The sequence below is a fragment of the Tyto alba genome, unplaced genomic scaffold (genome assembly GCF_018691265.1).
Source record: "Tyto alba isolate M040663 unplaced genomic scaffold, T.alba_DEE_v4.0 Super-Scaffold_10, whole genome shotgun sequence".
In the NCBI taxonomy this organism is placed as follows: Eukaryota; Metazoa; Chordata; class Aves; order Strigiformes; family Tytonidae; genus Tyto; species Tyto alba.
The window spans coordinates 66,309-82,823 of record NW_024881262.1 but is presented as its reverse complement, the minus strand read 5'-3'; the positions used below and the strand labels follow the sequence as shown (position 1 = coordinate 82,823).

The 16,515-nt window shown below is 36.1% G+C and overlaps 1 protein-coding gene across 4 annotated transcripts in view; it reads left to right on the top strand.

The window, feature by feature from the left end:
• Nucleotides 1-16,515, top strand: part of HLTF (helicase like transcription factor) — a 42,389-nt gene that overhangs the window by 20,502 nt on the left and 5,372 nt on the right. For 3 of the 4 annotated variants that reach the window (XM_033004624.2, XM_033004623.2, XM_042793530.1), the window contains exons 9-22: nucleotides 560-602; nucleotides 2,383-2,470; nucleotides 3,154-3,233; nucleotides 4,144-4,233; nucleotides 4,449-4,546; nucleotides 5,863-6,006; nucleotides 6,779-6,917; nucleotides 7,636-7,771; nucleotides 8,080-8,259; nucleotides 8,718-8,836; nucleotides 10,099-10,277; nucleotides 13,508-13,636; nucleotides 15,053-15,165; nucleotides 15,466-15,646. In XM_033004624.2, the coding sequence (XP_032860515.1) occupies nucleotides 560-602; nucleotides 2,383-2,470; nucleotides 3,154-3,233; nucleotides 4,144-4,233; nucleotides 4,449-4,546; nucleotides 5,863-6,006; nucleotides 6,779-6,917; nucleotides 7,636-7,771; nucleotides 8,080-8,259; nucleotides 8,718-8,836; nucleotides 10,099-10,277; nucleotides 13,508-13,636; nucleotides 15,053-15,165; nucleotides 15,466-15,646 (1,719 nt within the window). Of the gene's footprint in view, nucleotides 1-559; nucleotides 603-2,382; nucleotides 2,471-3,153; nucleotides 3,234-4,143; nucleotides 4,234-4,448; nucleotides 4,547-5,862; nucleotides 6,007-6,778; nucleotides 6,918-7,635; nucleotides 7,772-8,079; nucleotides 8,260-8,717; nucleotides 8,837-10,098; nucleotides 10,278-13,507; nucleotides 13,637-14,161; nucleotides 14,176-15,052; nucleotides 15,166-15,465; nucleotides 15,647-16,515 lie in introns of those variants that run through there. The other variant, XM_033004625.2, reaches the window with a different exon arrangement.

Sequence of the window (16,515 nt, the reverse complement as noted above, 5' to 3'; positions counted from 1 at the left end):
GGTGTGCATGCATAGTTCCTGTGTAGTTTGGAGGAAGTGCCTGAAGCAACCACAATAGCAAGCTTATATTTTTGCCAAATACTTGAAAGAAAGAGAGGAGGGGAAACTACAGTTAGTGAACTAATGCCAGTGTACAAACTCTTCTTAGACGGTGTAGTTCAAGTGCTTTTTTCTTTCATTATGACATGATTGTCACAGTTTTCAAGACGATGAGGTAAACTAAATGCTAGGATTTGGCTATTTATTATGTAATATTCCCTGACAGTATTAGGGCTGGGAGTTTGGCTTTGTTTTTCCATACTTATCTAAATTTAACCAAATAATGCTTTGTGTTATTTGAATCAGAATCTACAGTTTCATTTGAATTCTGTATGTGACTACTAAAAAAACCAAAAAATAGTATCTTTTTCATCACCTTTAAGTGACTATCTGATCTGCCACTGAGCAAATCTTTTATGTTTCAGAGCTGTAATTAATCACTGGTCAGATTAGTGTAGTAATGTTACTGGCATTTTTTCCAGTTGCTACATTAAAGACTAAAGTTTCCATACCTCAATAGGAATCTGGCGCTACCAGCATGAACAACGTTGGACGCAGAGCATGTAAGGGTGACATCAAACTATGAAAAGTCCAGTGATGCATGATAATCAATGTTTTTACATGTGGTACTCTTTAGTATGTGGTCAGTGCTAGTCTTCACAAACTCTTGACAAGCTAAGTATCTCGGAGAAGTATTTTAAACATATATTTAAAGATGTTTCAGTTGACACATGAGATGATTAAGTGCCTTGTGAGAAAGTTGTACCCTGCCAGGAAAGTTACATCCAGGAAATGGATTCTGGGTTCCTTTTGCTTTAATTTTTCCTTCTTCAAAAATAAAACAGGAACACTTATGCATCTGTTAGAATCTTGTTTGTTTAAACAGTAAATGTTAGTAGTTAATTTGTAATTAGTTTCTATGTCAAGTCACTTTTTTTTTTTTCTTAAATATTTTTAAGTAAGGAGCAAGTGACAAGTATTTAGAAGGATTTTATCACACCTGTAGTTTTCAGGATGCGTCGGGGTAATTTATAGATGTATATGAAAAATTATACTGGCTGTTAGTATGTTTTGTAACTTATCAAGCTCTTGACAGTGACCCAAGAAATGTACAGGGCTTGAAATTTTCTTTCAGTAACTTTCCCTCGCTGTCATCTAATACAAGAAATTTTAATATGGATGGCTTAACTGATAGCACAAGAGAAATGAAAGTGACTGATAAGGAGAGAACACGTTAGTATGAAGTGCCTCTGGTCAAAGCTGTTTTTATCAGTACTCTGGAAGGGAGCAAATGCAGACTTTCAGGAGGGTCAATGTGAGTGTCAGCAGAAAATCCGAACCTTTACCAAAGCTGGAATGCCTAGCAGCATCCAAGACCTTTTTTTTTTGTTTGTTTTTTTTGTTTTTTCCCCCCAAGAGCATCAAGCATTTTAAAAAGATACTATTTACAGCAGTGAGGGAAGAGCCTGTTTCTACTATTATTTAATCTGAAAAAGTGATTATAATGTCTTTTAAACAGTTACACCCCTAACACCATTTCTCATTCTATTGTACATGAGATTGATAGCTATTTCTTGAGTCTTTGCAAGCTTTGCTGTATTCAAGATTGTATTAAACTTTCTTTTTAATATTTAAAAAAATAAATACCTTTACTGAGGTTTAGGTGTGGAATTCAAGCACAGATTTACTTACCTGAGTTATAGCAAAACTTCTGCAAGCACTGTTGCGTTCAGTTTTGATATGAACTCTGTGCTAATGCATTTTGTTGTCTGCATTTTCTTCTGATACGCTATTATTGGCAGAGCACAGAGGTGATGTGTTGTTCACTACCTGATAGAAGACCTTAAAAAAACCCCAACAAAACAAAACTACTCCCTCCACGGCCCCCTTAAAACCCCTACATGTGAATCTGTGCTGTTACCACGTTTTTGCCTTTAATGTTGCTGTTGTTCGTTTTAGTTTTAGGCAATGTAGAAATTAAGTAGTAAGGTTTGACCCATAAAAAGCCTTTACCATTTAGCATTAATTAAAACATCTTTATAGAACTTTATCCTTACTGTTAACTGTACGATGCTTATGCTTGTTTTTTCCTCTTGATGGTTTGTTTTTGACCTGCAAACTCAATACACATTTTATGGCTTTGTAAATATTTCGGATTGTTTTAAGAGTACTTTTATTTTTCATTTGCGATCACAGTATTGGGAGTACTTGTTCCATGCAGAGCTAGGGTTGCTTTAAATGAAGTTTGGACTTGTTCATAATTAAGTTATGCTAAAGTTGGTTTGATAAGCAAGCTGAAGACTATGTGTATTTTTCATAAATACCAATTTCTTCTTTATGAAGACTCTGGCAATATGATGGAACCTGGTGTTTCTAATGTAAAAAAGTTTGAAACTACTCCGATGAAATACTCAAATTGTCTTCCGAAAAGGTAAATAGCTGGAATAATATTTTTCTTTTTGTTGGTTTGCTACATAGATTTTGAGTAAAAATAAAGTGGTACTTGATTATGATTAACCTTAGCCTAAAATATGTTCCTGCTCTCGACTCATCTTTCAGTATGCTATACTTCGGCTTACATTTATCATAAGCGTTCTGTATCTCTGTTGCATTTTGGAATACATTAAAAAAGCATTAACTCATTCAGTGTGGCTTGCATGACTACATCCGTAGATGTTTCCTTCAGTAGTAAAGGTGTCTCATAACATCAGTGTGTGGCATCTAAAAAAATGGCTGTGAAGTAATCTTTCTCCTAGTATCAGAATTTAAGTGGTTAAGAAATACTTTGAGGACATGCTTCTGACAGACAGCTTTGAGCTGATGAAGTTGTGAAACTTACTAATGTGTTTGAACCTTTTCACCACACTAGCCTCTTCTTATAATTGGTGTGAACTTCAGTGATAGTCTGTACCAAGTTTTATGAGCATGATTCACCCTTCAGCTCTGTGTTCTGTGCTTTCCCTTTTTCTAACCCTTCTAAAGAGAAAATTTCCATTGTGGTATCTTACTTGCAGTATCAAGTTCATTTGCTGTATGCTCTTGAGGTTTAATATGTAAATTCAAGCAGTAGTACAGTTGTAGTTTTGTTTTTCTTTCTTAATGATGATATCTTAGAGATAAAGCCAAGAAACCCAGGTATTCAGGAAGCAGTGACTTGGGAGAGTATGAAAAATGTCTACTGCAACAAGCAGAAAGTAAGTTGCAAGGAATTTTTTTTTTTTAATTGGTTACTATGACACCTGGTGTCTTCCCTTCTGAAGCCAAACTGAAAAGGATTTCTAATCAACTGGAAAAGGAATTAAACTATTTGTGGGTGGGTGGGTTGGTTGGTTGGTTGGTTTGTTTTGTTTGGGTGTTTTTTTTTTTTAATTCAACCAAAACTTTAAGCAGAAAATTTAGAAATTGCAGAGTGGGAAAGCAGTATTTTAGTCATAAGTGCTGTAGTTTAATTTCCTTAGCTGAACAAGTGGTGGTGTAGCAAAACTATGAGCAGGGTCAGACAGATGGTGAAAACCAGAATTGCTAAGATTTTTAGAATTTGACATAAACTTGTCAGGGCACTAGGGTTGGCAAAACATATTCAGAAAATTAAATCCATCTTTTGCGGTGAATATCTGAAGTGTGATCATGAAGATGCGAGAGTGTGTCATTTGTTGAACTAAGAATCTTGCATGGGAATAAGGGCTGAAATTTAAGGGCTGCAGGTACTCTGGAGTAAGCGGTTAAATTTAGCTTTAAAGTACTTGTCATGAAACCTTTGCTAAACTATTTTTTTAATGACTGGTAAACTACATTCTTCTGAATATTGATAACCTGAAATAGATGCATAAGATACTGTATTTCTGTACACATTCCTGTCAGTTCAAGGAGCATCTGGACAATGCTCTTAGCCATATGGTTTAGTTTTAGGTAGTCCTTCGAGGAGCAGGGAGTTGGACTTGGTGATCCTTATGGGTCCCTTCCAGCTTGAGGTATTCTACATTATCGTATTGGAGAGGACAAGTCATTTGGTTAACAGGTTTGACTTTTACAAAACATGTCATAAAAATAAATGCATGCATATTCTCTGCATGGTTTGAAAAATCTTTGTCTGGCTTTTTGCAGCAACTTCCTGTGTTATCCAAGAAGATACGGGCTTTGCATCTGTTATCCTACCTTCATCTACTTGTTTAAAAAGACAGACAAAGAGAAAAGGTAACGAAGGGATAAACAGTTAATACTAATTTCTGAATTTTTTGAAGCTGAAGTATTATACATATTTGACTTAATAAATGAAGCTTATGTCTTTGTAAATTGCTTTGATGCTGTTAAGGTGAAGAAATTTAGAAAGGACTTCAGGGAACCGTAAGTTTCTTGAAATTCTACTTTGCTTTAAAGTGAACCGTTAAATATGAATTCTGTTTTCTCAGGTACTGCTAGCATTCAGTCAGTTGAAAAGAAATATTCTGATGATAGCCCCAGAGCAACGCTGATTGTATGTCCACTCTCTGTCCTAAGCAATTGGATTGTAAGTGCTAAGCTGTTTTAATGTGTAAATGTGATACATGTTGATTATGATGCTGTAGAAATAATGCTCCCTGTAGTCTCTTACAGTAGTCAAAGGTGATGGTTTTCTTTTATGAAACGGAGCAGCTTTCACAAGGGAGGTTTATTTGATAGAAATTTAAAAACTGGAGTGGTATTGTAATGAGAGTGGTGTTCCATGAGTAGCAAGATCACCACTGTTAAAAAGAGTGAACTCAACGTTCCATTCCCTGCTTTTGACTAGGCAGTCACTTTGGCATCTCTGGTACTCATGTGATTTGACTCCTTAAACCAAATGAGGAAGGTGGAGGAGATAGGTCCTTCTTGCATGCTCAGAATAAGACATTGTTATACTTTATTGGTAATGCATATGACATTTCATTTACTAGAGCTGTTTAGTAATTTGGCAATCCTGTTGGTGATTTGTGGGAGTAGGTCTGCTAGAATGAACAGGCTGAAGGGCCTATCTAGCTCTGTCTCTGCATTAGTTACTTTTTTTTTTTTTGTTTTCATGGCATTTTGAATACAAGTGTATTACAGGGGTATCTTTAACTTTCAAGTTACGTTTTATTTGGAAGTTTTTGCTGTCTGTGGTTAGAACATTAATAAGAAAAGGAAACAATCTTAGACTGTAGGTAAAACATTAAAATAATATAATTTGGAAACATCAAATAGTGTAAAAAAAATACTCTGCCAATTCAAAACTGAATTAAATATTTGAAAAGAAAGCTTGCATCTGGTGCCTCAAAAATCAAATTGTTGATGTTTATTGGCTCTCAAGATTACTGTATGCTGGGTGCTTCACAGAACAAATATAAACACTGGTTTTAAAATTAATACTTGGACAATTGTGCCATCGTGCCATCATTTGTGTTAAAACTTAGGTGGTTAGCTCGGTAAGGGTAAGAAGCTGTAAATGAACAGTGAAAGAATAAACAAAGGGAAGATGAAGGTAGAAAGTGACAGTATTAAAGCTCTTCCGTAACAGTTTGGGAGGAAGAGTGGATTTTGAGGTGCATATACCATCAGGATGTGGATTAATAAGTCAAGCTAGAGATGTCAGAATGTGATATTCTGTCTATTACTGATGACTGAGGTGGCTGCTTCTGGTCCCTCCTCTCACCTGAGTGGAGAGGTAAAGAGAAACCCAAATTAAAATTGCTGTCGTTATATAAGTGGATGTAAATGTCACAGAGATAGAGGAAGTGGTTTTTAGGTAAGCATCTTACAAGAATATTATTCTAACAATCATGTAGTAACACAGTGTCTTTTGGATGACTTTGATGGCTTTTCTTTCAGGACCAGTTTGAACAACATATCCACCAAGATTTTCATGTAAATATTTATGTTTATTACGGTTCTCACCGTAGCAAAGACCCATCAGTTCTTTCAGAGCAAGACATTGTACTGACGACGTACAGCGTCTTAGCTACCGATTATGGAGTAAGTAAATGAGAAGACCTGTTCTGTGAAGATTCCTTACCGTTCAAGACTCCTGGTGTTTGGGCTAATGGTGGTAGTATATTTGAGTGCTGTTCTGGTAGGCAATCAAAAGGTTAGAGCTGTATTTTTGCTTTACATAGTTTCTTACGGGTTCACTGTGGTAACAAAGGAAGGTTTTTTTATTGATTGCTCCTGTAGAGAAAATTATTTGACTGCAATTATGACAGCTTAAGGAAGAGACTTTTTAAGTATAGAAAAGGATGGCAAATGTGTAAATCTCCCCAAATCTTAGTGGCATGAGGCTCCCATTTCTGCCTTCCCCTATCAAATTCAAAGAATATGGAGCATATAAAACCATAATTCCATAGTTCTTGTTGCATGTGGGCTGCAACCGAGTAGCTTGTTTTATGAGATGAATTTGTGATGTTTTCATAGAAATTCCAGCCCTTTTAAAAGCCTTAAATTACATCTTTAAATAGAATATAAACTTTTAATTTGCTCTCTGATTCATTTTCCATATCTCTGTGTCTTTGAGGCCTTTCTTCTTTTCAGGCTCAGCTTACTTTTTCTGTAGCTCATTCCTGATACTTATACATGAGAAGACTGGTCACATTTTCCAGGAATCATTAAATCTGAAAGAAGGAATGCTTCATTCTTAGTTTTGCTCTATCCATTATCAGTTGTGGAATTGGTATATTAATAGCTTGTCTAATCCAAATTGCATAACAATTTTTCAATTTTAGTCAAAGATTAAAAAACTACTGTGTTTCAGATCAGAGATGACAGCCCTTTACACAAAGTCAAGTGGCTGAGAATTGTATTGGATGAGGGGCACACTATACGAAATCCAAATGCTCAGCAAACTAAAGCTGCCTTAAATCTCGAGGGACACAGGAGATGGGTACTTACAGGTAAAATATTTGACACCAGGGGAAATGCAGTGCAAGTCATCTTAGTATAATACCATCTTGGTTATCCTGTTCGGTGTTTCCACTTTGGCTTTTTCTGGGGGTGGTTAATGTCTGTCTGCATCAGCTTAATTTGGAATGTTTTTAAAAATGTCTTTGAGCTGTGACTTAGATGTGTCGTGTTTTAGTTGTTTTTTATTTTGGTTCCTTGGTTTTGTGGTGTTTTTTGGTGTGGGTTGATTAACTTTTGATACACAGGTTTGGTGGAGTTGCAAGTAGAAAGGGATCTATTTATGAACTGGCATGTTACGTCTGGTTAGAAGCTCACACTCCTGCATACTTATCCGAACCTCAGTAGCTTTTTGAAATGTAATAGTCATCATAAAAACTGCCAGAGACCATGGAAGCATATGATTCTTAAATGTAATTTAAAGAAGATCATGATGTAACCACTGCTGGTGAAGCTTAAATGGAAAGGTCAACATTCAAGTCTTCTAGCACTGAGTGCTGCAGTTTTCTCACTCTTAGGTATTTTAAGTGTTTTGTAAAATTTGAATTAAAAAAAAAAGGTATTATACTTAACAGCATGTCAGTCTAGTTATGAGAGACCTTGTCCATAGTGTATGGTTTGGAAAAAGCACAGAACTTTCACTTTGACTGAAAATTAGTATTTTTTAGTTTGAGGTTTTACGATTACTTATTTTGTTTATTTTCTGTTTAGGGACTCCTATTCAGAATTCTGTAAAGGATTTGTGGTCTCTTATTTCCTTCTTAAAACTGAAACCTTTTACTGATCAAGAGTGGTGGCACAGAACAATTCAACGTCCAGTCACAATGGGAGCTCCAGGAGGACTTGGGTATGAAGTGTTCCCAAAGGCTTTGTGAACAAGTAGGACTGGCAGCGCTTGGGCAATGTGACAAATTAGTGTTTTATGTTTAAAACTGAAGTGCGTGTGTCATCAGTTCTTACTTCAATTTTTTCAGTTGAACTTAATAAATAGTAAATAATTCAAATTATTTAATATTTCAAATTAATGAATTACATTGTCGTACTGGGTTTGGATTTTATATAGAACATGTATTTATGCAATAAACTGGAAAAAAAAAACCCAAGCAACAAACCAACCCCAGCTGGGTAATATATTGTCTATATATGTATTTTTAGGCGTTTACAGTCTCTGATTAGGAGTATTACCCTTAGAAGAACTAAAACAAGTAAAGTTAAAGGAAAGCCCATTTTGGAGTTACCAGAACGTAAAGTACTTATTCAGCATGTTACGCTTACAGAGGAAGAGAGGCATATCTATCAGTCTGTGAAGGAGGAGGGCAAAGCTGCTATAAGCAGGTAAGTAGAAGGCTTTTTTAGTCCCGGAGGCTGAAGTTTGATACCACAAGCCTGTGTTTCAGAAGTTTTCATTATGTTAGCTCAAGTAGCCAATGTGTCAGTTTGTATGCTGTAAGCTAATAAATGCAAACAAGCATAGCATCTGTTCAGTTCTGAAGAGTGAAATAGAGACTACTGGAGAACTGTATATTAGCAGTTCTGTCTTGCAAGAAATAGAAGGGGATACCAGATATGTAAAGAATGGCTTTAGAATTTTTGTCAACACGTGTTAGCATTTCTTCTAGTAGAACATGGTATTGTTAGCATTTTGTACCTTGTTTCAGGAGAAGATTCAAAAAAATATATTTAAACAGGAAAGTGAAAAATAAGAACGTAATTCTAACAGCTAAACTTGATCACTTTGTCATCTGTTACTTCAGGCAATAGCATCTCACACTAACGATAAAACTCTTATTCAGGTTTTTCAGTGAAGGGACTGTACTAGCTCACTATGCTGATATCCTTGGTGTCCTGCTCAGATTGAGGCAGCTTTGTTGTCATCCTCATCTTTGTATAAATTCGTCTACTTTTTCAGCTGGTGAGTGAATGCTTTTGGTTCCTGTGTTTCTAAAAACAGGACTTGCACTTTGTATTCAAGAACAGATACACATTTGTGTGTTTTCCAAGCTTTCTAGCTTCAGCCTTCCTCTTTTCAGCTTGGTTTTTAGACTTTACTTACTTTTAGCTTTGTTACGTTTATTTTTTTCACACCATAATATGTTTGAAAGTGGGTACTCGAGCACATAGTCAAATATGAACGAAAGCAATGAAGTATGAGTACTTACGAAGACTAGAAGCAGGAGTTAATAAGCTTTGACAGCCCATGCAGAAATGACCAAAGAGGACCTCTGCACAGCCAAATAGAGAAGGCTTGTTGAAAAGCAGTGTATCTGTTATTGTAATAATTTACAGAAGTGCTTTCACAGCAGATTTTTTTCTTTGCCTCGGGAGAGAAGATGTAGAGGAGCTTTGGGGAATGGCTTGTAGATTGGTAGCCATGTCAGCAGAACCATTGCCTCTTCAGCAGAGTTAGGAGACTGTTGACTTTGTTACAGCTGTAAGGAAGGGTTAACACAGAGGACTGAAAGGAGAGTGAAATTTTATTTTTGAGAAGCCAGAACTGTACAGCTGCGTAGTGTTAAAAATCATATGCATTTCTTTCAGAAGAAAGTATAATCTGTTTGAAATACTCTACATTTGAGAATTCTCAAATTTAGTATTTTGAAAAATCCTATTTTGAGATGCCGTTGGTATAGGTGTGATTTTTTTCAGGAAACCGAAAGATCAGTGAGATGTGGTCAGAACCTTTTTCAGAAGGTTGTCATTTATCTTCCTGAAAAATACAGGATGGAGTAATTATTGGATAATTGTTCAATAATTATTTAGAAATTACCTAGTAAGTATGATTGGAATTTCTTTACCTAAAAAATAAAGCAATCTTAAATACAAGCAGTCATCTCCGTAGTATTGTTATTAGTTGGACAGCTGCCATATGAAAATTTCTTGTTCCCATTAGGCATTGTGTTGTGCAGGTACTTACCTCTGAGCATGCAGTCAAGGTTCTTTGAATTCCAATTATCATTTTTCCAGTAAGATTACTCTTAATGTATTTTGAAATAGTAGGTGAAAATTTTCTGCAGTATTTGGCAGCTTGTGTTCTTATACATTGTAGGCTATATCCTCATTGTGTATAAGCTGTCCTAATTGTGTTTTGATCAGTGGAACTATGTTGATGTGTGCCAGCTCAGAGTGTTTCCTGTATGGAAATCTCTGTTTTCAAGTATCTTTCTGTATTTGCAGATAACGAAACTCCTGAAAAACTGCATGAGACATTAGTGAGTAAAATGAAGTTGGTTCTGAGCTCTGGTTCAGATGAAGAATGTGCAGTTTGCTTGGAATCACTGACTCTTCCTGTGATAACACACTGTGCACATGTATTTTGTAAGCCATGTATTTTTGAAGTCATCAGAAGTGAACAGGTTGGTTGTTCTACGGTTACAGTTAATTGTAATAGCTATTCAAAAGCAATGAACTGGTGTCACCAGACAGCCATCTAGCTATTGTTTTTTTAAGTCATAATTGGTAAACGGTGTAAACCTACTTATCAGACAGGCTCTAAAAAGTATTGGCCTGAAGTCAAGCTATGGAGAGAGTAGCTGTTAAACTGAACAGTGTTAGGGTCCATCAGTATTTTCAAAGACCTTTTCCCTCGTTCTCACCTTACTTTGTCCCTAGGGTAAAAGTGATGACATCCAGAGCAGCACTGTATACCTCCATAAGGCTGGATGCCTCTTCACTTCTTGTATGTGATGTGATGCACGTATATATTGTTGTGCTTGAAAGAGACCAAAGCTGTGTATTGGAAGTTGACTGTTGAACTAAAATCATGTCTGTTTTCCTTACTCCAAGCGGATAACCTTCTAGAGTGAAATAGCTGCCCTGCTTAGAGGGCCGTCTTTATGGCCCTTCTCTGGACTCTCTCCAGAATAAGCTTGTGGATGAGCGTCTTTTGATCACTTTTTTAAACAACATGGTGTTTATTTTTCTTGTGCGCTTCTAAGCTATACTTTTCCTTCTTCTTTGCCCTTTCCTTTCTAGGGCAATCTGATAGTGGACTTCCTCTCTGGAATTTTTCTGCTTCCTACTCAGCCACGGTAGAGATGCAAGTGCCAGGCTAAACCTAGCTGGTGTTCTTGGTAGAGAGCAGCAGCTTTCTACAGTAGGCATTGGGACAAGTTAGTCCGTGCTTGTGCATAATCAGTCAACCTAAGAAGGCAAAGGTAGGAAGTAGCATCTGTCTGGCACATAGATTGACCTTGTTTCATTGCCAGACAGGCAAGCTTGTGATGCAGATATCCCAGTCGAGAGTTTCTGAGGATTTTGAGGGAAACTGGTGATGTGAATTCTCCAAGTAAGAATTTCAAAGCAAAATTCTCTGGTGATGTGATACTCTCAAAGGAAAGAGCACTTGTAGAGGCCTTTTTCCAGTGCAGAGGTTCTTGATGTGTCTGTAGCAGAGTTGGTGTACCTACTCAACCTTGAGGTGTATTTAGGCGTACAGAGAAATATATCGGGTTATGACGTGATGGAACCTGTATTACTTGATTGTACAGTCAAGTTATTTACTATGCTTTGCCTAGAAAAGATCTTGGGATCTATAGACCTAGGGCCTTTGTTTCATAGATTGCTTTCATATTAGTGAAGTCTGAATAGAGGTGGGTGTAGATTCTGCTCTTTTGAAGTTGAACTATCATGAGTTTATAAAGCAGCAAGTGAGCAAGCCTTCCTTATGTTCAGAATTATTCCTGATTTAAATCAATTCCCAAGTAAGTTTGTGCAGATTCTGGACAAATCACTGACAGACACCAAAATTCTAGCGTTGGGGAATTCACTGTTTCCACATGATAGGTGTTTGTCCTACTGCTGCATCTCAGTTGGGTATTTCCTGTGCCTCGATGTTTACAATGCAACTCTCCTAGTAAATAGCTTGGGAAAATAGTTTGCTTACCCCGTTTAAAAACAAAGGAAACCAACAAACACATGGCCATCCCCCAAAACAGCTTGGGTTCAAACAGGATTCTTCCCGGCAAGATGCCTGTGGTTTCCATTATTAATACGAATGAGGACGTTAAGCCATCAGTGAGGAATGGGATGCGAAGCTGCCAACGCAAAACTGCTAAGTGAAAAAGTTTGGCCTTTAATTGCATTACAAACTCAGAGACCATTTTATCTTCCTAATGTGAACCTGAATGTATTTACTGAAATTGGAAAAATTTTTTGGTAGTTAACAGCTTGAGAGTTAACACCTTCTTTCTTCACTTCAGTCTTTCATTGAGGCTAGCTTAAGAGTTGTACAAGTAAATGAAGATCCTATGCTGAAGTCACGATAAAGCTATAAAATCTCTACAGTAATCTAGTGTTTCTGTGTTTTAACTGCATTCTTGTAAAATCTTGTCAGATACGCATTAAAACTTTTTTATTTTAGTTGTTCATTGTGATACACTTTTTGTCATTTTCATATGCTTTTACTTCAAGTCTTTATTTGTGTTGGCATTGTTCGGTTGTGGTTTGGTTTTTCTGTTTTAATTACAGTACTAAATTGGCAATGGGATGCAGAAAGATGTGAGCCTCTTATTAAAAAAACCCAGTCTTTATAAGCACCATTAAGCTTTTTTTTTTTTTTTTCCCCAGAAAACTTTGTGAGATTTATTAGAATTCATTTATTTTGTCTCATTGTTGGAGGAATTTTGGTTTGTTGCCAAATCAGGAAAGTTCACTTGTAACTGTGTTTTGGAGACTGTTATTTCGGATTTGTTTGTGTTAAGATTCTGTCTCTTTAAAGGGTATCTTTAATGCTACAATAAATTCATGTATGCAGACTATGACTGCCAGCCTCTTTAATTGGCTAGAGGTTCATTGCACATTAGCAGCCCCCGGTATTCATCTGCTTTGTGAGGTCTGCTTTGCAGCCTGTCTAAAGATGCCTTGGTTCTATGGCCAGATTGCTATATAAACTGAGTTAGCAAATTTTAAAGGGTTGCTCTGTTAGGCAGAAGTTTTTCTTGTCTGTCATTTTTGCTTCGCAAAGTTGTGTATTTGTATAGTGCACACGGTCTTTTGTTAAATTTTGTGAGTAGTCCTATGGAAGTGCTATTGTATAAATTCTAAACTTTGCTTCAGAGAAAAAAAGTTTTATTGTTAAATTATGTCTCATTTCTCATGTCTGTTGGGGAAAAAGAGAAGATACACTGTGTCTGGCCCTGACAAAGCATATTTCATCAGACTGCTATTATTTCTGTGCAGGCTTTGAAGAAAAAGGGTGAAAGGTCATTCTTTGTTTGTAACTAAGATCTTGTCTTTGAAAGATGGTTTATTTTTCTGATATTTTAAATAGTCTTCTCCCCATAGCCCAAGTATTTTCTTGCTTTTAAATCTTGAGCTGCTTATTTCAAATATAAATATGATCAGATAGAAGACCACTTTTTTAAAACATGTAGCATTTATGTCACCTTAATGTTCTCACAAATAAAATATGTCAGAAAATACAAAGCAGTGTGTTAGAAGAATTAATGTATTCCCTGAGGATTTTTTTGTATGAACACCAACGTAATAATTTCATACAAGGTGCTTTGTAAAGTGATCTTTAGTACTCGCTATAAATAATTTGATCTAATATGTTTCTTTTAATGTTGTTTGGGCTTTTTTATAGCCAGATGCCAAATGCCCTCTCTGTAGGAATGAGCTTCGGGTAGAGCACTTGGTGGAATGTCCCCTAGAAGGAGAAATAGACTCCAGCAATGGAAAGAAGTCTGATCAGGGGTGGATATCCAGTTCAAAGGTACTTTCCAATGTGTTTTACTTGGCTTTCATTATGGTTTTGTAGAGCACTCTCTAGAATTTTTATGTAAGTATGCTGAACATACTTTACATATGCATAACATGCTATAAATTATTATTTAAAAGTCTGCACAGCGTGTCAGGCCAGCACAGGAGAAAATATGTAATAAAATCTCATGACAAATTTTACAGAAGGGAAACAAGACAAAAGGAGCACCAGTTGTAATTTGATGCTGGTCATTGTGCATTACATAGATGTGTATTAATTAAATAAAACTTTTGGTAAAAGAGCTGTTGCTTTGGCTTTTGTTTCTGTTTCTTAAGATAGAGTAGTTCCATAACCACTGAAACTAATCAGATCTTAATTTACTTTTGTAAACTAAAAATATAAATAAATTCTTCCTTCTTAAAACTTGTCTAAAGAATATATATTCTGCTCTAGAGGGGAAAACTAAATGGGTATCATATATGTTCAATATAACACTTGTCAGATAAACTAGTGAGAATCTTTTATTTTATTTTGCAGACCTGTTTCTCAAGGTATGCCACATAATTTTTTGCCTCACCTCCACTATGCACTCGCTGCCAGAAATTAAATCTTCCTGCATGTACTTGGACCATTTTGTTTTAAGATTGTTTTTCTGAAATACTAAATTTTTAATTCTAATTTGTAATGAAGTTATTGTTATTTCAGAAGTTGATTATAAATTTATTCCCTAACAATCTTTCTGTGGAGACCTAAGAACTAATTTAGGACATTGTGCTCTGGAATAAATTAATATTTTAAAAATTATTATTATTATTTATTTTTCACCTGGTGCAGTCACTTGCATTCTCTAGTCAGTGGTTCTTTACCTTATCATAGCTAAACCTTACATGAGAAAACTGGCAATGTTGCTCTGCCTCAGATTCAATTCCTTGCTCCTTTTATTCTCATGTTAGTCCTAAGAATGTTTCTGGTGCCTCCTTATCCTCTGTCATACCTAGCCAAGGGTCTTGCATAGCTTATTTGCCTGAATATTCCTGGAGGAAGCCTTTCTAACTGCTTGAGTATAGCTACAGTAGAGCACTTGCCTTGTGGCTGTCTCTTGCACAAGCCTTACTTTTCGGAGTTCTTTTTTGTGCCCTGGAGGTAGGGGACTTGTTGACTCCTGACAGCGGGAAGTATGTCTCGAAAAAGGGGTTTGTGAATCTTCCTCCCCAAAGCACTGTCAATCGCCCTGTAGCTTGTGACCATTAAAAATGCTCAATCCTTAGTTTCCTGTGGAAACTAAAAGAAACTACCCACAGATTAGTTCCGTTTAAAAGGTATTACTGAACAGTGATTTCTCAATTGATGTGAACTTTATCAAAGCACCTGTAGGAGTAGAATCTAACCAACTCTGGATAAGCTACATAAGTCTTCATTTGATTTCAGATAAATGCTCTCATGCATGCTTTGATAGAACTACGGAGAGATAATCCAACTGCTAAATGTCTGGTTGTTTCTCAATTCACAACTTTCCTGTCACTTATAGAAAATCCCTTGAAGTAAGTAGAACTACTGTCACTCTTAATAAATATGTGCTTTTGCAGTGTTTTAGAAAGATTGCTTGAAGAATATATTATCCTTTTTATTTTTAGAACTTCAGAAGAGGAACAAATTACTTCAATATTTACTTTAGTGGAATAAACCCGCAAATCTTAATTCTTGTTATTTTTAATGTATCATCTGTTAAAAGCAGAATTTTAAATATGCATTTCAAAGTAGAGGTCAGGATTTAAATGTATTTATTTCCTGTTGTCACAGAAAATGGATTGTTAAATTGAACATTTTTACTTTCTCTTCAGAGAATCAGGGCTTGCCTTTACTCGTTTGGATGGGTCAATGACACAGAAGAAAAGAGTAGAAGCAATTCAGTGTTTCCAAAGCAGGCAAGCAGGATCCCCAACTGTAATGCTTTTGTCTCTGAAAGCAGGTGGAGTTGGATTAAATCTGACAGCAGCTTCCCGAGTGTTTTTAATGGATCCTGTGAGTAATGGGTTGTTCATAATGGTCTGGCTTAATCTAGGTGAAGCTCCTTTGGATGTTTTCCTAAGAGGTAGAAGGAAAGCCTCTCTGAGAATGAACAGCATTGATGAGTATCTGTTAAAGGGCAAATAGGGCTTTTCTTCATTTGTTTCCCTGGCATGTTTTTATGCTGTCCACTTATTTACTGTGAATGGAAAGAATGCTAGTAGTACTGTTAACAAAGAGGTTTGACATCTTACAGTGTAGCATCTGATAACTTTCTGTCTGTCTTTCCTTTCTGTCTTTCTTGTCTTTCCTTTCCCTTCCTTACGTGGTTTTCTGCATGTTCTATTTAATAACTTCAAAAGCCATAGCTGAATTTCAGGAACGGTGTATTTTTTTTTTCTGTGTTATAATGAGGTGCTTCTCTGCTCTGGTCTCTTCTATTATTTTGTGAATTTATTTATAAATACACTAGTCTGAAGTTACTTTTTGTGGTTGTAGGAGACTGAAAAAGATGGTGATATCTAAATTTAGGAAGTTTTTTTCTTTTGTTAAGGCACTCAGGAATGCGAAATTACTTATAAGGAATAAAAAACGTAAATTACGTTTATTGATAGCAAAATGGTATTAACAGGATTGGTTCGTGTCTTGTGTCATTGTATAAAATGGAAGTTTTTCTCTTCACTTCCTCCCTTCCCCACTATTTACTCCTCTGCTCTGATGTTCTAGTTTTTTGGCAATTGGAAACAGACAAATTCTGCAGTTTGTGCGCTTGAAAACAAAACCAAAACCAAAGTAAATTAAAATAATAGTGTAACTTTGGACTTGGGTGCCTGGTAACACCAATAGTAAAGAGGAGGTACTAGCTTGGACGTCAGGTTAGTGAT